Source organism: Chelonia mydas, chromosome 9 (assembly GCF_015237465.2).
Source record: "Chelonia mydas isolate rCheMyd1 chromosome 9, rCheMyd1.pri.v2, whole genome shotgun sequence".
Classification (NCBI taxonomy): Eukaryota; Metazoa; Chordata; order Testudines; family Cheloniidae; genus Chelonia; species Chelonia mydas.
Window position 1 is genome coordinate 98,267,414 of NC_057855.1, and position 22,407 is coordinate 98,289,820.

The window sequence follows — 22,407 nt, forward strand, 5'->3', positions numbered from 1 at the left end:
TTTAATCTCTAATTATACTTCTTATAAAGGATGCTCCTTTTATGTACCCATTTCTTTCCAGCCTGCAATACCCACTGTCTGTCACTTTTGTTATCATAAAAGTTCCAACAACTGCTACATTTAAACTAGTGTCTTCCTTTCTAATCCTTGGTTTCAGTCACTCCTAACTTTCAGAAACTTTTCCTTTGCTAGTTTACAAAAAGGTGGCTGAATTCCAAACAGTGATGCTAATGTTCCTATCATCACCCTCTTGTCGGACAGTGTGCCTTGTTCATGGTCATCTGAGAAGATTTGAACTTGGCCAGCGAGGACAAATCTAACCTTGCAACATTTTGCTATGACCAGTTTGTTTTTTGGTTTGTCAATCCCTAAGCAGCCTAATTTTCTGGTAGAATATTTGCCAGGTCCCAGTTGTGGATACGTGTCTGTGGTTTTCTAGTTATGGAACTGCAAACATCAGACAGAAGCTGCATTTTCCTACTTTTCAGTCTTTTCTCTCCCTCTCACCCCTACTGCGTACTTGCTTTTTCTGCCTAAAGAAGAAACATGATCAGACTTTAACAGGTTCCTGGTAACAAAATGTGAGACCCAAATTGCTGCTAATACGGGGCAGTAATAAAAAACCCCCTATGATTTAAAACATCTTAAACCCTACTTGATCTTCTCAACAGTGTGACACACATTGAAGTTTGAAGATGTCTGTATGATATTCTATTGTATTACTGAGAAGCAGTATATGCTGACGTAGTTACAGACTACTTAAATGGAAATACACAAGATGATAGCTAAGGCTCTTTGTACAGCCCCTCTTTTTGCCTGAACACCCAAGTGAAAAATGCCAGCTTCTGCATTATCTTAGCTTGTTTACACCAGAAATAGTAAATGGGAATGGCCGTTTTTCCTTCTGTGTACCATTCACTATTCTGCATTCCTCTAGCACATCCCCTTTTACTTATCTTCTCTCTAAACTAAACAGCTCCCATTTTTTCAGTCTCTCGATTTACCCTCTGATTAAAATACAAGGAAGCTATTCAATTAAACTGAAATGCAACAGTTAATCAAATATATTTTTATTCATCCTTTTAACAAAAATTACAATCAAGTAACTATAATAAAGGAAAACAAACAAACAAACAAACGTTAGAAGATTCACATCATTACAAAAGCTGAAAAAAAAAATCCCAAACTTATCAAGAAGTCTACTAAAAAATGGCATATGGACAAAGAAAAAAAAATAGCAATTCAAGTGTACTCACATTGCATTGTGGTGTGGTATGGTACGGAATAGACACAAAACATTATTTTACCGGGAAGTATCTTCACTATTCAGTCAGGAAACAAAAAAATTATTCACAACATCCTCATCAGGACCTACATTTATCTCTTCATTTAAAAAAAAAAAAGGTTCCTTTTGGCCTAGCACTACCCTACTTCTTAAAAAACACACAAAACCAAACAGAATTCTTCTCTTTAATAAGCTTCAGTTTTGCCAGAAACACCACAGAAGCTAACTCAAAAGAATTTGTGGCAAAGTGCCAATAATTTTCTTCCTTGATTGGTAAGAAAAAAAATCCAGCCTTTACAGAAAAGCTATCGATTGCTCTCCCTTACACGGTCGTCTGATGTTCCTAGTCCACCGTGATGCCAGAGCTAATACCATTCTAGTTGAGGTAGATCATTTTAACTATGGTAAGATCTGAGAAGTAAAGGGAATATCTTTAGAATATATACAATGAATGTTTGGGGGTGGGGTTGAAGCTTGGAAAGGGAATTTAACAGACAGGATATTCTTTAAAACTCTTCTCCCTCTGGAACAACCTATTATTAGCTGATGTTAGAGTTTTCCAGAGGCTGAGCGTTTTGCTGTACCTTTTATTAAAATCCCTGAGATTGCATCCTTGTTTTGGGGCTTGACACATATACGAAGAGGATGATCTGACAGGGTTGCCTGGGCTCGCAGGGGTCTGGATTTACTGACTCATGAGGTCCCTTCCAGTCCCAATGGCTTCCAATGAAACTTTTGAGGTGGCCTGTTCCAATTTGTTTAGAGTTAGGTCTCTTATCAGCTAACTGGACTGCACTTCGTAGTGGAGGCTGCCAAGGGGATTTAGAGGAGAGAGAAAATCCCTAATCCACCACGTAAGGCCAGCTGATATGATTTTTTTCCTGCAGTTCTTTCTCCCCATCTTTAGGAGGCATAATAATGGCCAGGGAGTAACCCTATTTGAAACATAAAAGCACACATTAGGTTATGCTTAGAATTTACAGCAGGAAAGCATGGCGAAAACAACCTCAAACATAGTTTAGGAGAATATTATGAACAATCAACTAGTGATCATGAGGGTCCCTTCTGACCTTAAAGTCTATGATGTACAATCACTAAAGATAAATACCATCAGCAGAGACAGGCTGAAGTAAAGTCAGAAAGTTAAATAGCTTTCAAGTTCTCAGAGGAGAAAACCAAGAACAAAATAGGATCACTATGTTAACCAGGGGGAAGAGTGAGGTTTATTCCCAAGAAGTGGGCTTTCACCTTCTCCCCAGCATGGGAGGTTATACAGAGGTACACATGGAGAGAACCAGTCGCAGCAGCTGAAAGGCTACACATTTCAAGTGAGAGACTGCAGTGGTTTTTAAACAAAGCATAATTAACTGATGAAACTCACCGTCAAAAAGATATTAGCGGCCAAGAGCTTTGTAGAATTCAAAAAGGATTAAAAACACTTGTGTGGTTAGTGACAACATCCACTGTTATGCTAGGAGACTTGTGTATATACCTATATTTTAAAGAAAGGATATAAATGGTCCTCTTTGGTTTCAGCAGCCACTAACAGGTGGCATTAGGAAAAAATTTCCTTTACAGACAGGTAGTTATTCCATAAATACTCTCAAAGATTTATGGCACCTTCCTCTGGAATCGGCCACTGTCAGAGACAGGATGCCAGATTAAATGGTCCACCCGATCTCTTGGCAGTTCCTATGTTCTAGCAGTGATAAGCTGTAAACAAGTTGTTTATTGTTTTACTTCTCACCGAACTGAGCAAGGTGCTTCACAGAAGAACCAGTTTCTGCTCCAAACCGCTTACAGTCCAAATGTGAGGCATGAGCAGAAGTAAGAAAGGCACGTAGTCAGAAGAGCTGGGCTTAGGCAGGAGGAGGGGCACTGCTGTGGGTCCAGTTGCATGGTTTATGTACATGCATATTGTGGTGGCTCTGGGTAGCATTTTTAGCAGAGATGGAAGGTGGCAACGGTCAGCATTTTATCTTGCGAGTGTCACCAGAGAGGTGAGTTTTCAGCAGGTGTTTGCTGTTTGGAATGTGGGTGTCTGCCTTGCAGACAAGTCACTGTCAATATTCAGAAATCCTCTGAGGTAAACAAAGAGCAACAAAGAAGTCTTCCTCACAAGGCTTTCACTTGTAAAGCAGGTCTTTCTCGGTCCTCATTATCAGATGTGGAGCTCTCTGGATTCTCTATCCAAACTAAATAGTGGATTTCCTCTTCCATAGCTGGCTTACGGACATTCAAAAAGTCATCCCCTGGACAGCTCTGAAAGAGAATACAACACATTATTTTACAGAAGATCTTCAGTGTCCTCAGGGCTCGGTCTCTCTTTTAGTTAGCAGTAATAGTCACCTTTACAGGGTATGCAGTGTACAGCTCAGAGGGGGAAGCAGAGGCAGCTCAGGACCAAGAGCATGTCCTATGGAGGGGGAATGTGGGGGTGTAGTTGCTCCTCCTAGGAAAGTGATGGGGCTTCGGTTGGTGCCAAGGGTTGGCCAGAGTCTCAGGAGAGCTCCCCCTGCTGCAGCTGCTTATCTGAGAGGGGCAGGCACGCAAGCGGGACATTCCAGAGGTCAGGACTGGGTCCCACAATGCTGCCAAGCTGCACATGGGGTGTGTTCCCCACTCTCCCCATGGACATTGAGCTCATACAGGTGGGAGGCTGTTGTTGCTGGGATCAGAAGAAGGCAGCAGGGGAATAGTGATAGGGAGGAACACTGCAGTAATTCTAACACTGGTAGAACTAGAAGCACCATTAGAAGAGGCTCAGTGATCACTGCATGCTGTAGCCTGGACCCAGGGGGAGCTGGCATAGAGTCTGAACCTAGCCTTCCACACTGGGCTGAGTTACACTGGGAGTATCTAGCCTGCCCATCACTATGGGGAGTGGGGCTTCTTGGGTTCACACTGCCCAAACTCCCTCCCACTTGAGAGGCTGCAGGAGGAAGAAGCTCTCTCCTCTACTTGATCCTGTCTTTTCTGTAGAGCAGTGGTCTCCAAACTGGGGCGCGCACACCCCAGGGGGTGTGCGAGATGATCCTCGGGGGTGCACGCAGCAGCAGGAGCCCTCCTAATGGCACTCCACTGTTTTTTTTCCTTCGGCGGCAGCTCTGCAAGTCCAAGGCTGGTGTTCCCCTCTGGCGGCCCACCTGCAGCAGGTCTTCCGGTCTTCTTCCGTCGGCGGCGCATGCCAAAAAGTTTGGAGACCACGGCTGTACAGAGTCATCTGAAACCCCTTGGGAGCCAGAGCCCACCAGTACTTCCCTCAGTGGAAGCTGTTCAGCCCAGGGTGTCCTAGTCCTACAAGGGCTCCAGGAAGAGACCTTCTTAATCGTTCTTTAGTCCCCTATAAAGTTGTCAAGGACAGTTTATTTTCCAGATGCAGAAGACAGAGACAATTCACTGTGGTGAGCCAATAGCTGCTCTATAAACTGGGAATGGCCTCACCAGAAAGGTTCAAAGTGCTCTCTCCAACTGCTGGCAGGAAGGAACTACAAGCGGTGTCTGGATTGGCCCAGAGATTTGAGGAGAGAAAAAGGGATTTAAACACAATTAAATGTAGCATAACCAGGATAACAATTGCAAAGGTGCAAAGTGCCTCTGACTTCACAGTAGCACGTAATTAACCCCATACACCAATTCTTTGTGTGTCTCTGTAGGGCTACTCAAGACTGGGAGATTGGAAAAGCAGATTAATTGAGTTGCAAAGAGAACCATTTCATGGAACTGGAAGAGAAAGCACAAGCTCTGTTGAATAGCATAATGGCATTTAGTAAACTAGTGAGTCGGAAAAAGTTTACACTGCTTAAGAAAAAAACTTAACTGAGGACATGAAACTCTTGGTTTTAGACTGTACTTGTTTTTGTATAATTCTCATGGTCTTAAATACTTGGTCTATGTATAGCGTAAAATTCTCTTTAAAATTCTTTTAGATTATGTAAAGGCAAAATACTAATATAGGAGGTGGGAATGTAGAGACGACTTAATTCTGAGAGATCACTTGACAGCCAACAGGCAGATACTAACCTGGAAGTCCTCAATTTGCTCTCCAAACATGCGTTTAATAATTTTTCTAGGGTCAGGAATTTGTGGATAAATTAGTATCTTGAGCCTTTAGAATAGAGAAATAAAAGTGTTCGATGAAAACAATTAACCAAAGGAAGAACATTTCAAAGTTGCATTTAGAATGTTATAGTGAAAGTCAGCTGGACTCTGTCTTCTCTGACCATCTTTTGTCCTCCCAGACCATGCCCCGTTCTCTCCACCTCCACCTTCACCTTCACCCCCAATAATGAATGGAAAAGGAGTTGTACATACAGGCCCAATTTTGTCTTTGGACATAGGTGCCGACTCCGCGGGTGCTCTGGGGCTGGAGCACCCACAGGGAAAAATTAGTGGGTACTCTGCACCCACTGGCAGCCAAGCTCCCCTCCCCACCAACGAGCCTCACCGCGTCCCCGCTCCTCCACCTACCTCCCAGTGCTTCCCGCTGCCAAAGAGCTGTTTGGCGGCACTTAGGACTTCTCAGAAGGGAGGGGGGGAAGCATGTGCTCAGGGGAGGAGGCGGAAAAGAGGTGGGGCACAGGCGGGGATTTGAGTGAAGGGCGTGGAATGAGGGCAGGGCCAGGGGCAGGTGGGGTGGGGTGGGGGTTTGAGCACCCACCGGGAACAGTGGAAGTCGGCGCCTATGTCTTTGGATATCTCTGAGCAACTCCCCCGGAAGTCAATGGGAGCTGCAAGTGTGCACCTACTGCATTTGCAACCACTGAGTGAGAGGAACTTCCTTTTTTTTTAGGGAGATAAACTACACACAGTGTTACTGCAACCAGAACATATTTGTTCCATAAAAAACCTCAACTCAAACTCAACTCTAGAGCTCTGATTGGCACCTCCATATTAATTGTGTACGCAGAGGTATAAAGAGAAGATAACCACTGTCAAAACATACATGCTACACATGAAAGGTAAACTAAAGCAGAGACTGACTGCAATGTAACTCTAAAAGTCAAGTCAGTCACTAACAGATTTTAATATAAAAGCGGTATGGATATTTACCTTTTCAGGTACACTAGTAGAATTATAGTAGCGACTGCTACTGTTAATGGAACAGTGAGTATTAAAACAATATAGAATGTGAAGTCTGTGTGTTCACCTGGAAAACAAAACAAAAAAATCCCAAAGAATTTAGAGAGCAAAGTGCTTCAGGAATAATGAAAACGTTTAATGCAAACACTTCTTTTCAGGCTACATGATAGACTCCTAAGAATATTCCAACTTACAAATTCACAAATGCTTTTGTAAGCAATGAAAGTGACCACTAACTTTTCAAAATGTGACAGATGAAAAACAGCAACAGCTATGAAAATTCACGTAGTAAAGCTAACGATCTTCAAAGATTTCAGAGTAGCAACTGTGTTAGTCTGTATCCTCAAAAGGAAAAAAGGAGTATTTGTGGCACCTTAGAGACTAACACATTTATTTGAGCATAACCTTTCGTGAGCTACAGCTCACTTCATCGGATGCATGCAGTGGAAAATACAGTGGGGAGATTTATATACACAGAGAACATGAAACAACGGGTGTTACCATACACACTGTAACAAGAGTGATCAGGTAAGGTGAGCTATTACCAGCAGGAGAGTGGCGGGGGGACGGGACCTTTTGTAGTGATAATCAAGGTGGGCCATTTCCAGCAGTTGACAAGAATGTGTGAGGAACAGTAGGGGGGAAAAAAACAAACATGGGGAAATAGTTTTACTTTGTGTAATGACCCATCCACTCCCAGTCTTTCTTCAAGCCTAAGTTAATGGTGTCCAGTTTGCAAATTAATTCCAATTCAGCAGTCTCTCCTTGGAGTCTGTTTTTAAAGTTTTTTTGTTGTAATATTGCAACTTTTAGGTCTGTAATTGAGTGACCCGGAGAGACTGAAGTGTTAAGAGAGAGGGTTAAGAGGGAACTTGGTCATAGCTGTAAGTACCTACGCAGGTAGAAAGAATCTGACAATTCTGGGGCCCTTTAATCTAGCAGACAAAAGCATAAGAGGTCTAATGACTGGAAGTTGAAGTTAGAAAAAAAATTCAGATCAGTTCAAAGAAACAGTGTTCTTACCAATACTCTTCTCCTCACTCCAGTCACTCCAGCGATTGCTGCTGTAACATGTTCCTTCAACCCTTGCTCTCACTTTGACGACGTACACAGTGTTAGGATGAACACTGGGAAACCAAGCTTCAGTGTAGCCTTTAATCTTAAAATAAAGAAATTAAAGTTATTTACTTATTTCTTGTGACAGGATACATGACATTTGCAAACTGGTTTCATTGTGTAGCTTTAACATAATCAAACTGAATGTTTTGACTAAAGCCCCATTTGCCTTTTGTATTTTTGAACTCCATAAAATAAAAGGGTAAAATAAGGAATTTAGATTTTCACAGTATGTATTGGCCTTAAACAATTATCCAAACTGCCGAAGCAAGGTCATTCAGAAATCAAGGTTCAAACTAGCTGACCCCAGTGTTAGCATCAAAGGTTAAACTGAGGCTGAATGGCCTGGAGTGGTGGTCTACAAGCTCCCCCAAATACCTGCATGAGTTCTACTGCCTTCCCCTCCATCTATCAGGACGGCAGAATTGCTGCCCAAGCTTTCCCTACACCAGAGTCTGCCCCTATCCCTGTGAGAAGTGAAATGCCTGAGAACCTTCATGTTTATTCTGAGCCCAAAGGACCAAATTCTCCATGGAAGTTAGGACAAATGCCCAATCTCAGTGGTTCTCAAACTGAGAGTCAGGACTCCAAAGGGGGTTGTGACCCCATTTTAATGGGGTCACCAGGGCTGGTATTAGACTTGCTGGGCCCTGGGCCGAAGCCTGAACCCCACTGCCCGGAACCGAAGCTGAAGCCTGAGGGTTTCAGCCCAGGGTGGCATGGCTCAGGCTTTGACTTGCACCCTGGGCAGCGAGGCTCAGGTAGGTTACAGGCCTACTGCCTGGGGCTGAAGCCCTTGGGCTTCAGCCTTGGCCCCCCACCTGGGATGGTGAGGCTCGGGCTCTGCCCTCCCCCACCGGGCTCAGGCTTCAGTCCCCATTCTGGGGTAGTGTAGTAATTTTTGTTATCTGAGGGGGTCACGGTACAATGAAGTTTGAGAACCGCATCCATTTCTCTCATTTTTCCTATGGGAGAAATAAAAGGGAAGACTGAACAAATTCATCTAGTGCCTTTTTTGGTGTGTGGACCATTCAGTTTTGTTTATAACTTATTGTGTACACAGTCCTCAGGAAAGGACTCTTGCTTTGCCAAGTTACAAAGCATTGAAACTAGTAGATAGCATACTAATGAAGTGAGCTGTAGCTCATGAAAGCTTATGCTCAAATAAACTGGTTAGTCTCTAAGGTGCCACAAGTCCTCCTTTTCTTTTTGCGAATACAGACTAACACGGCTGCTACTCTGAAACCTAGCATACTAAGCTGTTTTCCTTACTGATTTAATGGCACACCTAGTTCGGTTACTCAGATATAGGCATACACAAGCAAGTGCATACCCACACATTGATATCAGTGCAGTTGTATTGATTTCTGTGTGTGATTATTTCCCGCTTTCCCTTACCCTCAAATCTCCTTGCTTACTACATGCACAGAACCACAAATCAGCATGTTCATTTTCTTTGTGATAATCAAGTCACGAAACCAGAGTACATGAATATGAGGATCTGACTGGGAGACAGACCATAGGATAATGCAGTTGTGCTGTATGTTTCTGAAGAGTTATTACCCCGTTCAGAAGTGTACCTGTTTTGCAGAGTACATTACGTACATACCAAGCCTTTGCTATGGTAAATGGGTAGCTAAGGCAAGAGACTCAGAAAACTGGCATTAGTTTCAATGCATGGTCATATTACTGAACCACATTTCATGAGAGGAAAACCAGTTATGTCCACATATGCAGTTTCAAGTAAGTTAATAAAACGTACACATTTCTGCTCTGCATACAATTATCACTCTTAATAGCAACTCAAGTGTTGCCATTGAACAGTTTGAAGAAGATATTAAAAAAAAACACATGCAACAAATTTCAGTGCCATTGTAAACAATTAATGGAAAAAAAGTTACATCATGTTGCTGAACGGAGCCCGATTTGCTGTCTTTAAGCTCTACTTGGTAAACTAAGCAATGTGGTGGAAAGGTGCCTGGGTTTTGCCATTCTATGTGCATTTCATGTTTGATCATTGATGCCGTTACAATCCTTGGAGGTCCAGGTTTTACTGAAATAGAAAAAATCCAAATTTTTGAACTAAGTTTATTTTGACATTTATAATATGATTAAAGTCCATACCAGTTAAAAAGAAAGAGTCACTAGATACAGCAGTATAAGGCATAATGCACGCACAGCAATTAGGACAGTGAAAAGTAAGGGAAGAGCTTGACAGATTCAATATTAGGACAGGGTGACCAGATGTCCCAATTTTATAGGGAGAGTCACAGTATTTCAGGCTGTGTCTTACGTAGGCACCTCTTACCCCTAACCTTGCCCCGATTTTTCCACACTTGCTGTCTGGTCACCCTGTATCAGGATCAACAACACTTCTGATGAATTCCCAAATCAAATCTCATGAAAAAGTAAGTAGCAGATAAGATGCAATCATTGTATCGTTCTGCACTAGTCTTATTGTCTGGAGCATGGATGGCCATGCTCCGAAGTTCCGTTTACACAGAAGCATTTGCTAACATGTTAAAGACAAGCCAACCACTAAAATGATGCTTTTATTATTAGGAAATTTGAACATGACTGTGAGATGGCAGGCTCAAAAATTGTGTAAGTTAAACCACTACTCAGTAATGTCAAGTCCTTGGTATTTCAAAATACAGTGTAATTTCTCACACCAGGAAGTCAAACTAATAAGAATATTCTGCCAAGAAGCAACATGCTGAATGAGCTCATTTGCCTTGCAATAGGATAGAGCCTCTCAGAAGCTAGTCATCACACCACAAAGAGCTATGATTAGCCACAGAGTTCCAACATTAGAGAGTGTGGCATAAGATACACCAAAAAGTGCCCTTCATTTGTCAAAAATAACTGACTACTTGACAATAAATTTAGAGGAAGCTGTGTACAAATCCTAGGTCCCTGACAATTTTCAAATGCCACAGACTGGCAAGAAGGTTGAAAGACCAGGATCCTTAAGAACAAGGGGCTGTGTAGTTTAGGTGAATGATAACACACACAGGGGCAAAAATACCCTAAAAATCTCCCACTATTACTGCAAAAATCTGGTACCTGCAAGAAGTCTCAACTGCAAGCTGATAGCTGACCAGATGCACCTGCTGTTCTCACTAAGTGCCGGTGACTCATATCCAGGGGAATACAAAACTTTGGATTCAAGATTGAAGAGAATGGATTTAAATGGCTCCAATGCTATCCAGATCCACTCACCTATCCCCAACTCCCAGAAGACCTGAGACATCTAGGATGATTAACATGTACGGAATATAGTGGGGCCATTCCTGTAGATGAAGGGCCAGATCTTTGGCTAGTGTAAAGTGGTTTTGTGCTGAGTTTCATTCGGAGGCATCACTGATGCAATTTAATCTGGATAAGATGATCAGCCTATTACAAGAGAATCTTGTGTGTTCATGCACAATTTATGAACATTACATAATGTTCTTGTTAGAATACATACAGATATGTATCCTGGGTGTATTCTTGTCAGGTTAAACCAGCTGTTCCTTTTTGCACTGAACAATACATAATCAAAACAAATTCCATTCCCTTTTCTTTGACTGATATTTAAACCTAACACTCTTTGCAAAGTTACATAATCTTTTAAACCTACCAATTGTTGTTGGATTTCTGTTTGCACAGACAGGCCTAATTTCCTCCGAGTTGTCTCTGATCAAAATACTGATAGTTGGATACACATGTGTGGAATTTTGGATGGAAAGACTGAAATTACATCCAAAGTTATCTCCATAGATATAATTCTGGCACTGCTGGTTATTTCCCAGGCCATCATACCTACAAGAATAAAATGTAAACATATCATGTTTTAACTTCAAACACCAGGGCAACAATGGTTACATGTGCTTTTAAATTGGCTTTACAAAATTGTCAAAGTGGGCATTGCATGACGGTTAGGTTAGAGCAATAAGAGACGGGATTAGACTGAACACACACGGTGTCATTTCACTCATACTTCAAGGAATGCCAAAGCATGAAACACACTGATTTTTCTGTACAAAGCTGCAGCAAAACAGAAGCAAGTCTTGGGCCCTTTAACTCAAAGCATTACAGACAACTCTGCTACCTCTATACTATATTTTAAAATGTTTAAAAAAATATTAGTTCAAAATAGTTTGTTCCAGGAGGGCAAACATCCCCAGGGAAAAAGAATTCCACCTCTGATTGATTCCTTTTGACATTCCCCCACCCCGAAAAGGGAAGTTAGTCCACTCAATGATGGAAAGCAGCGAGTCCTACTCCTGTAATTTACTAGCAGGACCCCAAGCTTTTTCAGTCACAACCCCCTTACTCCTAATGTAATCTGCCCATGCCCCCCGGAGCCATGGTCAGGAGCAGAGACTGTGGTCAGGGGCTGGGAGTGTGGCAGGTCTGGAGGCCAAGGGCAGGGTGCCTCTCCCTTCTCCACCCCCATGGGAGCTGGCCTGGGCCCTGCTGTGCACCCCCAAATGTTCCTCCGCACCCCCTTAAGAGGACGGGCCCCACAATTTGGGGATCACTTTTATAGTCACCCAGGGTTTGGCTAATCCAGTCAAGAGTCCCTCCCATGCCACCCACGCTACTAATTACCCACCTTCCCCAGCTGCCCAAGAGAACTGCCGCCACCTGCACACCTTCCTCCTCGTTTCCCCACCTTACCCTATGGACGCGAGCACAGCAGGGACCTCCTGGCTCTTCCACAGGAGCTGGGGTAGTGCTGCTGTAGATGTCTTCCCTCCTGCCCCCTCCCCGAGCAGGGAAGAAAAGTCTGTCTCTGGTACCACAACAGGAGTGCAGTTTCCATGCTGCCTGCCCCCATGTGTAAGAGGTGGGGAAGCTGTTGCAGTCTCTCTCACATATGCACCTTCAGGCCCCCAACTCCATCCCACCCCATACTATCCACCTCCCTGTTGAGTGCCTACCACCTTCAACCACCCCTGAATTTTCAGGAAAATTTGAGTATAAAGATATATCAATATTGTACTCCTTCCTTCCAGCTGGACTCTACTCCAGCTAATACCACTCTGGACTGGTGGGAATTTGTTGCCAGCTAATGGCAACAACCCAGGCAGCTGAGAGGCCTTATATTCACATTCATCCACGATCCCAGCATGGGTTGGGCAGGAAAGGATTGTGGGAGAGGGGTGTAAAATGCTACTCCAAGAAGGTGCATAGTCCACTAGAAATTTAAATTCTTTTTTCCAATTAGGCCCAGAGCTAGGTTACCATTGCTACATGCAAGAAGGGGTTGAGGTGAATAGTTTTGGACAGTGAAAAGGTCATTTCTCCCTGTGTTTAGCTTAACAAGTAACAAACATCCTGGTATTTGCTGTCCAAATACATTTGCAGAAAACTTAGTAATTTTAGTATCTACCATTAGAGTGAGAAAGACAACTTTTTTATGTAGTCAACAGAAAGTAAGATGTAATGTAAATTTAAAACTAAAAAGAACTCTGAAAGCTTTCAAAAAAAGTCTCTTTATATCTCTGCAGAAACTAATGAAGTCTAAAATTTCAGGAAAGACATCAATATAGGGGTGTGCGCACTGGTTAGTGTATATAAATATCCGTGCCAAATTCTCTCTCTCTCCACAACTCTGTTGTCTTGTAACAGAAGACTATTTATGGAAGACAGTTGGCAAGTGAGTTGGAGATGTTAAGGTGGCATCCTACTCCATAACTTCCAGGAATAAATCAGTTTCTTAAAGATGGAAGATAAAACCAACAGATAAATTTTTTTAAAAAATGAGTTTCTGGGGCAGGCCAAATGCTTCATATAAGCAAATCAGCTCTAAAGAGCCAGCATGCTAGATGGGACTCACAGTTATAGTCTCTATATTAGAGCTTTGGGATCCTTCAGGGCAAAGGGTAATAAAAATAATATTTTTTTATTTTTTATTATTATTATTATTAAGTCAGAGGTATGCAGAGTACTTTTAAAGCAGGGAAAAAAAACCGAACAAACAAAAAACAAACCACCAATCAATACAAACCAGTAGTACAGAGTGTAGTTGGTACTAGCACTTGCATTCTGTCCAGGAAGCCATGTACAGACCATGTACTCTAAGTTGTACCAAGTGCAATTTATGCCAACAGCAGCAGTGCCTGCAGCACCTGGAATGCAAGTTCAAAGACTTTTTAGAAAGATTTTTTTCTACCAGTAAGTGCCTTTCTTTCCCAAATATCAGAGCACCCTCCCTTTGTTTAGTGAATATCTTAGCAGTTGACATTGTTCACCTTCCACTATCCCACTTGAAAGGCAGAGTGCGGGTGTGACGTTGCACTCTATATGATTTTATGAAAATATGCTAATGAGTATGAATATAATGTAACTGGAATATGCTCCATGCAAAAGGTCTCTTGTAAAGGTATCATTACAAAGCTTATAATCTACTGAATGTGGTCATCCTATTTGTATAAATGTATCAGTCTTGTATCTGAAACTAGAAATATGAAATATAACTCTGGGGGCCTATTGTAATTATGCAAAGTGTGCGCCATTAATGGTGGTTTGGAATATTGAAGGCTCCCATTAACCAGGACAATTGACTGTAGATGGCTCTGTTTTACTCAGGCCCTACGCTACCAGCTACCTTCGAGACACCACTGACTTCCTGAGGAAACTACAATCCATCGGTGATCTTCCTGATAACACCATCCTGGCCACTATGGATGTAGAAGCCCTCTACACCAACATCCCACACAAAGATGGACTACAAGCCGTCAAGAACACTATCCCCGATAATGTCACGGCTAACCTGGTGGCTGAACTTTGTGACTTTGTCCTCACCCATAACTATTTCACATTTGGGGACAATGTATACCTTCAGATCAGCGGCACTGCTATGGGTACCCGCATGGCCCCACAGTATGCCAACATTTTTATGGCTGACTTAGAACAACGCTTCCTCAGCTCTCGTCCCCTAATGCCCCTACTCTACTTGCGCTACATTGATGCCATCATCATCATCTGGACCCATGGAAAAGAAGCCCTTGAGGAATTCCACCATGATTTCAACAATTTCCATCCCACCATCAACCTCAGCCTGGTCCAGTCCACACAAGAGATCCACTACCTAGACACTACAGTGCTAATAAACAATGGTCACATAAACACCACCCTATACCGGAAACCTACTGACCGCTATTCCTACCTACATGCCTCCAGCTTTCACCCTGACCACACCACACGATCCCTCGTCTACAGCCAAGCTCTGCGATACAACCGCATTTGCTCCAACCCCTCAGACAGAGACAAACACCTACAAGATCTCTATCAAGCATTCTTACAAGTACAATACACACCTGCGGAAGTGAAGAAACAGATTGATAGAGCCAGAAGAGTTCCCAGAAGTCACCTACTACAGGACAGGCCTAACAAAGAAAACAACAGAATGCCACTAGCCGTCACCTTCAGCCCCCAACTGAAACCCCTCCAACGCATTATTAAGGATCTACAATCTATCCTGAAGGATGACCCAACACTCTCACAAATCTTGGGAGACAGGCCAGTCCTTGCCTACAGACAGCCCCCCAACCTGAAGCAAATACTCACCAACAACCACATACCACACAACAGAACCACTAACCCAGGAACCTATCCTTGCAACAAAGCCCGTTGCCAACTGTGCCCACATATCTATTCAGGGGACACCATCACAGGGCTGAATAACATCAGCCACACTATCAGAGGCTCGTTCACCTGCACATTCACCAATGTGATATATGCCATCATGTGCCAGCAATGCCCCTCTGCCATGTACATTGGTCAAACTGGACAGTCTCTACGTAAAAGAATAAATGGACACAAATCAGATGTCAAGAATTATAACATTCATAAACCAGTCGGAGAACACTTCAATCTCTCTGGTCACGCAATCACAGACATGAAGGTCGTTATCTTACAATAAAAATACTTCCAATCCAGACTCCAACGAGAAACTGCTGAATTGGAATTCATTTGCAAATTGGATACTATTAATTTAGGCTTAAATAGAGACTGGGAGTGGCTAAGTCATTAAGCAAGGTAGCCTATTTCCCCTTGTTTTTTCCTACCCGCCCCCCCCCCCCCCCCAGACGTTCTGGTTAAACTTGGATTTATGCTGGAAATGGCCCACCTTGATTGTCATGCACATTGTGGGGAGAGTGGTCAGTTTGGATGAGCTATTGCCAGCAGGAGAGTGAGTTTGTGCGTGTGTGTTTTTTGGAAAGGGGGGTAGGGGGTGAGAAAACCTGGATTTGTGCTGGAAATGGCCCACCTTGATTTTCATACACATTGTAAGGAGAGTGGTCACTTTGGATAAGCTATTACCAGCAGGAGAGTGAGTTTGTGTGTGTGGTTTTTGGAGGGGGGTGGGGGGGTGAGAAAACCTGGATTTGTGCTGGAAATGGCCCACCTTGATTATCATGCACATTGTAGGGAGAGTGGTCACTTTGGATAAGCTATTACCAGCAGGAGAGTGAGTGTGTGTGTGTGTGTTTTTTGGAAAAAAGGGGGGGTGTGAGAACCTGTATTTGTGCTGCAAATGGCCCACCTTGATTTTCATGCACGTTGTAAGGAGAGTGGTCACTTTGGATAGGCTATTACCAGCAGGAGAGTGAGTTTGTGTGTGTGGTTTTTGGAGGGGGGTGAGAGAACCTGGATTTGTGCAGGAAATGGCCCACCTTGATTATCATACACATTGTGAAGAGAGTGGTCACTTTGGATGGGCTATTACCAGCAGGAGAGTGAGTTTGTGTGTGGGGGGGGCGGAGGGTGAGAAAACCTGGATTTGTGCTGGAAATGGCCCAACTTGATGATCACTTTAGATAAGCTATTACCAGCAGGAGAGTGGGGTGGGAGGAGGTATTGTTTCATGGTCTCTGTGTATATAATGTCTTCTGCAGTTTCCACAGTATGCATCCGATGAAGTGAGCTGTAGCTCACGAAAGCTCATGCTCAAATAAATTGGTTAGTCTCTAAGGTGCCACAAGTACTCCTTTTCTTTCTGTTTTACTTGTAAGTCTTCCTGTATACTTGTGTGCTGGCAAGTGGGTAATGATGTCTTACAGTGACATGTGATCATGTCACCTGAACTGGAATCCATCTTTAACCTGGTGCTTTTCCATTGAGAAGGAGGGGTGGGAACCCAGAGGGACAAAGGATTCCTGCCTTATGCAAAAGATATATAAGTGGGTGGAACAGAACAAATGGGCGGCCATCGTGAGAAATCCCCTAGCTACCACCTGAGCTGAAACAAGGGCTGTACCTGGGGAAAGGATTGTGCCCAGACTAGGAAGGCGTCCAGTCTGTGAAAGAAACTTATTGAAACATCTGAGAGTGAGATTTTATCTGTATTCAGTTTTATTACTGTACTAGACTTAGACTTGCATGTTTTATTTTATTTTGCTTGATAATTCACTTTGTTCTCTCTGTCACTACTTGGAACCACTTGAATCCTACTTTTTGGATTTAATAAAATCACGTTTTACTTATTAATTAATCCAGAGTATGTATTAATACCTGGGGGGGGGGGCAAACAGCTGTGCATCTCTCTCTATAGAGGGCGAACAATTAATGAGTTTACCCTGTATAAGCTTTATACAGGGTAAAACGGATTTGGAGTTTAGACCCCACTGGGAGTTGCGCATGTGAGTGTTAAAGACAGGAACACTTCTTAAGTTGCTTTCAATTAAGTCTGCAGCTTTGGGGCATGTGGTTCAGACCCTGGGTCTGTGTTGGAGCAGACTGGCGTGTCTGGCTCATCAAGACAGGGTGCTGGAGTCCCACGCTGGCAGGGAAAGCAGGAGCAGAAGTAGCCTTGGCACATCAGTTGGCAATTCCCAAGGGGGGGTTCTGTGATCCAACCTGTCACAATGGGCTTCTCAGGCTACAGTGAATGCCTTCATTAGTCAGCAAGTGAAAGTCACTCACTTGTACAGCATGGCATTCCTGAACCTGTGCAAGGCTCCTTCTAAACATAAGTGACCCAGAAAAGCCTAAGCTGTTGCTTTCATTTAATCTGAACTAGTGCGAACAATAATTTTACAGCTAGAATGAGATGGTGAAACAGGGAAGTCGTATTCCAATAAAATGCAGGTGCTTTAGGGTTAGTTAAAATCCTTGACAGTCAAAGGAACATTGTTGCAAAGCCATGAACTGCATGACAGCTGCAGCCATTAGAAACCATCAGTGCTCACCCACAGTCATTGGGGTATCAGTGTTATTTTCATGTACTTTGAATATGGAAATAAACTGTCTCTAAAATACTATTCAGTGGCAAAAGTGAGTCAAAGTCAAGTTTTAATCATGACTACTGTACCTCCAAGATACCTCAACAGTATTTAAAACACTAGGAAACAAGTGACAGAATGGTAGAAACAAACGATTACATAGCCACCATGAGTTGGGATGTTAACAGGATATCCCATGGTGGGTACAACAGCTATAGAATCAGGTTCTTCATATTTAATTTCATGTCACTCACACAAAAAGTGGCAAAATTGCATAGGTTGAAGAGTTTCTTTTTTTAAATTTAATTTCTTCATTTCCTTCCATCCACTCTGTCTCACATTGTATTAACGGATTACATCTTAGAGAAGAAATAAATATATCTGGTAACACCACAATAATCTTCAGGCACTACACATATATGTTACTTCCATAAAGAGCCCAGCCTTCAACCTCACTTCTGCTCCTAAACTTGTTTCTTCTGCGGAAGCGACTACTTGAAGGTTTATTACAGGAAAATTAAAATTGTGTTTAGTTCATAAGGTGACAGATGTCTATGCAGATAGCTTTTTAAAAACAAAAGTCTGTTTAGCTCACTCACTCCTAATGGTCCACCCCTGGGGTGCATCAGAACAGTCCTTAGACCAAAGGATACACAGTACTCCTAGGACACGGCCTCCCTTTAATCAGTGAAAGCTTCCACATCTCAGTGTCTCACCGCAACTTTACTTTTCTTTCCAGTTGACCTGCTTTTTTTGCTTCCATTACTGTCACTTGCTTTCCTGCCCACTTCTCCCTGCAGCTCTCTCTACTCCCAAGCAACTGGACTCTGCCCTGTGGCCTATTACTGATCAGTCCTCCATACACCTGTCTCGTCCCTGACACTACCCAGAAAATGTGTTTCCCTTAGCTATTCTCCCCTGGCCCAATCACTTCAACTTCTCATCTCTGAATTCATCTTTTAAAAAATGAGGCGAATAAAAGAATCAAATTTGTTAGCAGGGCACACAGGGTAGGTTTCAATATTGCAGAGGCACACACACTTTAAGAACTAAAACATATGACAATTATTTCCCAGTTGTATGGAGTATTCTTGTACCTGTGTTGGTCCCAGGATATTAGTGAGACAAGGAGATGAGGGAATACAGTTTATTGGAACCACTTCTGTTGGTGAGACACAAGCTTTCAAGTTTAGACAAGCTTTTGGGTAAAGCTTGCGTAAACCAGAAATCTTGTCTCTCTCACCAACAGAAGTGGTTCCAATAAAAGACATTCCCTCACCCACCTTGTCTCTCTAATTTGCTATCTTACTTACCTGCCAGGATTGGTGTTCAGGATTTTCTGTTTCTCCTGTAAGAGCTAATAATATAAACAACAAACAATCCTGAACTAATGTCCTGGCAGGTGAGAACTGTACAGTTCACTTCACAAGTGTATTGGGATGTGCAAAAATACAGACACTTTCAGCTAATTTAAGATTTTAACTGAGTTTTATTTTTCTAAAGATTCAGCTTTCTTGTACTACATCCCAGAAAGCAAGAAGCTGTGTATTTCGTCAGATATAAAGAAGGTAACATGCTCAAGGCTAGGTTTTAGAATGGGTACCTTTTGGTGGAGTAGAAATCTCCACCCAGTTGCTTGGTTCACTTGTATTATCAGATTTGCATTCACTTCTCACTCTGAAATGAGCCTCCTCATTCAAGGATACATCTTCCTCACGAAAAAGATTCCTACTCCATTCCTAAATTTAAAGAAAAAAAAACTTTAAAATGCCCAAAAACAGTAAACACACAAAGGACAAGGGAAACCATAGTTAATGTAAAAACATATTAGAACAAATCAAAAGGCTCACAGCCAGCTCTAGAACTAAAGGAACAACGAGGATGCTTAAAAATCCAAACCAAAAGCAATGAACAGCCATTCAGCAAAAACAAAAGGTGATGATCTCTCGGCAGGCATACTCAAACATACCACTCAAGAAGAGAGAGAGTGTCAGAGTCTGAACCAATTCCCCGCAGACATGGACTGACTGGCAACCTACAGAGATCCAAAATGGAGTATGGAAGAGACTTTTCTTACTACGGGCATTCTTCCAGATCTGATAAGGCAAAGTCATGAAGTTTACACTACCTCTGTCTAAACAGAGGACTTAAAAAATATAGGGAGGTCAATCCAGCACCTTTCACCACTCCATAGTCACACAAAACATTAACAGAAGGAAAAAAACACTCAAAGCCCATGCCAGAGTAACAACAGAAAAAAAGGTGCATATAAGCAAACAATCATTGAACAGGTAGGGAGTCAAACAGCCATTAACATTCCAAATACAGCAGATCAGAACGCAAAAACCGCAGCCACAAAACAAATTTATGAACTGCTTTCCCTTAAAAGGAGCAGGATATCCTGGACTTGGCAGCTGTCACAGCAATAATGTTCAGCAATAACGTTCAGTAATCACAGAGTGTCTCCATGAAGCATCCTCTCCGGGCCTGGAGGACTTGCATCATATCAGGTTTGACTACATCCAAGACACAGTCACTTGGGGGCAGTTCAGGAAAAAAGTAAAGTTTGTTATAATTTGGAAGTATATGACTATCTAACCTAAGATGACGACTGATGTCTCTCTTCTGGACTCGGAGCCCACTTTGAGGGGTTCAGAGTCAGGGTACAGGACCCTTTCAGGAAACCCAGTTTTGTGTAGCTTGAAGATGAAGACAGTTTGGTATGTATTGGTTAAAAGTACCTTTAAAAAGAATACTTAATTTAATGGATGCATGAGTCTTTTCTATTATGCTGTCTGTGAATTACTACTAAAGTACCCTGCTCAAGAATGAGGCGGGCTACTGCTTTTGAGCTCTGAATATTCCACAACCCATCATGACATCATATCTGCAGCAGGTGAGATTTTTTCAGACCAAACCCTCTCTAATTTCTCCCCCCCCACACACCAAAAAGCGTTTACTTGGGTCAACCAAAATATTTTTATTTTAGCATAAGCTTTCGTGAACTACAGCTCACTTCATATTTTCCACTGAATGCAGCCCATGAAGTGAGCCGTAGCTCACGAAAGCTTATGCTCAAATAAATTTGTTAGTCTCTAAGGTGCCACAAGTACTCCTTTTCTTTTTGCGAATACAGACTAACACGGCTGCTACTCTGAAACCAAAATATTTTGTAATTGTGTTGATTTCACCAAATTATTTCTGTGAAAAAGACGCTAAAAAGTCAATATATTGTTTCGAATTAAAAAAAGTAACATTTTCAAATTAAACTTTTCATTTCAAAATTTACTTCCATTTTATTAAAAAAAGGTAAAAATCCATCAATAATTTTTTTTAATTGTTTTGTCGAAATTTTTGGTTTGTTTCTGGTAAAGTCAAGATAATTTTTACCCCCTCGTTTGGCCACCAAATCTAAACTAGTTATTCGCACAGCCCTGCAAACGACCTCCAAGTATGCAGATCCATTATAAAGTGTATAACATCTAAGAACAGTTACAGGTAATTTTATTTCCTTTCATTGTAAGAATAAACATTTACTGGAATATTGTGGAATTCAAAGAGCTGGGGAAAAAACAAAACAAAAACAACAACAAAACGTACTCTGTTTTCTTGTGGGATGCCATTAATCAAAATTTCACTGCAATATTCTAGATCACAGCCACTGTTCATGCCCTCTGGGGGATTCCATGTCCATTTCAGTTTACAGAGCTGGCCAAATGAATAATGCAGGTTGGATGGAGGTGGGAGAACTTTTCTTCCTATAAAAGCAAAGGAAAAAGTTCTAAATAAATACTTCATGGGTGCTCTAAGTAATTTAATTAACACTGGCGAAAAATTTTCCATCAGGACTATTTCGACAGAAATTTCATTTTAATTAAATGAAATGTTCCACCAAAAGCTGACAGTTATCTTGAAAAAGAACCCACCCTTTCTGGTCAAAAAATGAAAATCAAGTTTTCAGCTGGAAACTCTCACATTTTGACCCCCTCTTCCCCCCAAAAATAAAAAAGTAAAGTCAAGTCTGTGGAAAATAAAAAATTAAAGCTGGTCAGAAAATGTTTTAAGTTTCATGTAATGAAGCTGAAATCCTAAGAGGTTTATATTACAATGATTTAAAATGTAAATCTGCTTCAGTTTCACAACCCTCCTAAAATAAAGGATAAATAAAACCCAGTATATTTTTAAAAAGTCATTTGATTAAAAAAAATCCTGTCTTTACAATGGTTCACACTAACTGTAAAGCAACACAACTGAAATATTTGCCCAATCAATGCTTCCTCTTACTTCCCCAAATCATACTGGCTGACTGGGTCGGCAGGTGCACACAAAACCTTCTCCATCAGGAATTACATTTTTTGGTCAGATTTTATTTGGCATCAGCGAAGGGCTTATGGATGGCTGCTGATGTGAGAGTGTTTGCACAGAGGCTGACAGATGAACTATTCTCTGTCCTTACCCTCACAGGTCTGCCCATCCAACATCCAGCCATCGGATTAAACAAAAGCAGAGGCAATTATGGTTGCTACAAAAACACATGCCTAACAAGTCTAGAAAAGCGAAGAAACAAAAGTGACGCTACCTAACAGTCCATATCCTTTACTCCTTCACCTAAAACTACCATATAGCACAGCTACCTTCATTCTACCCCTTCGAGATGCTAGCCTACATGCTCTTCTACAAACAACCCTTTGCCAAGTCACTGTCTCC

The 22,407-nt window shown here is 42.1% G+C and overlaps 1 protein-coding gene across 4 annotated transcripts in view; it reads right to left on the reverse strand.

The window, feature by feature from the left end:
- Nucleotides 1-1,058: 1,058 nt before the first annotated feature.
- The window catches only part of IL13RA1 (interleukin 13 receptor subunit alpha 1), a 35,738-nt gene continuing 14,389 nt past the window's right edge, over nt 1,059-22,407 (reverse strand). For 3 of the 4 annotated variants that reach the window (XM_043523003.1, XM_037909023.2, XM_043523004.1), the window contains exons 2-10: nt 21,301-21,458; nt 19,304-19,439; nt 13,482-13,602; nt 11,106-11,287; nt 9,385-9,536; nt 7,391-7,526; nt 6,338-6,434; nt 5,309-5,393; nt 1,059-3,547 (exon numbers count right to left, since the gene is read on the reverse strand). In XM_043523003.1, coding sequence (XP_043378938.1) covers nt 3,401-3,547; nt 5,309-5,393; nt 6,338-6,434; nt 7,391-7,526; nt 9,385-9,536; nt 11,106-11,287; nt 13,482-13,602; nt 19,304-19,439; nt 21,301-21,458 — 1,214 coding nt within the window. In that variant the 3' untranslated portion in view covers nt 1,059-3,400. The remainder of the gene's footprint in view (nt 3,548-5,308; nt 5,394-6,337; nt 6,435-7,390; nt 7,527-9,384; nt 9,537-11,105; nt 11,288-13,481; nt 13,603-19,303; nt 19,440-21,300; nt 21,459-22,407) is intronic. The other variant, XR_005226788.2, reaches the window with a different exon arrangement.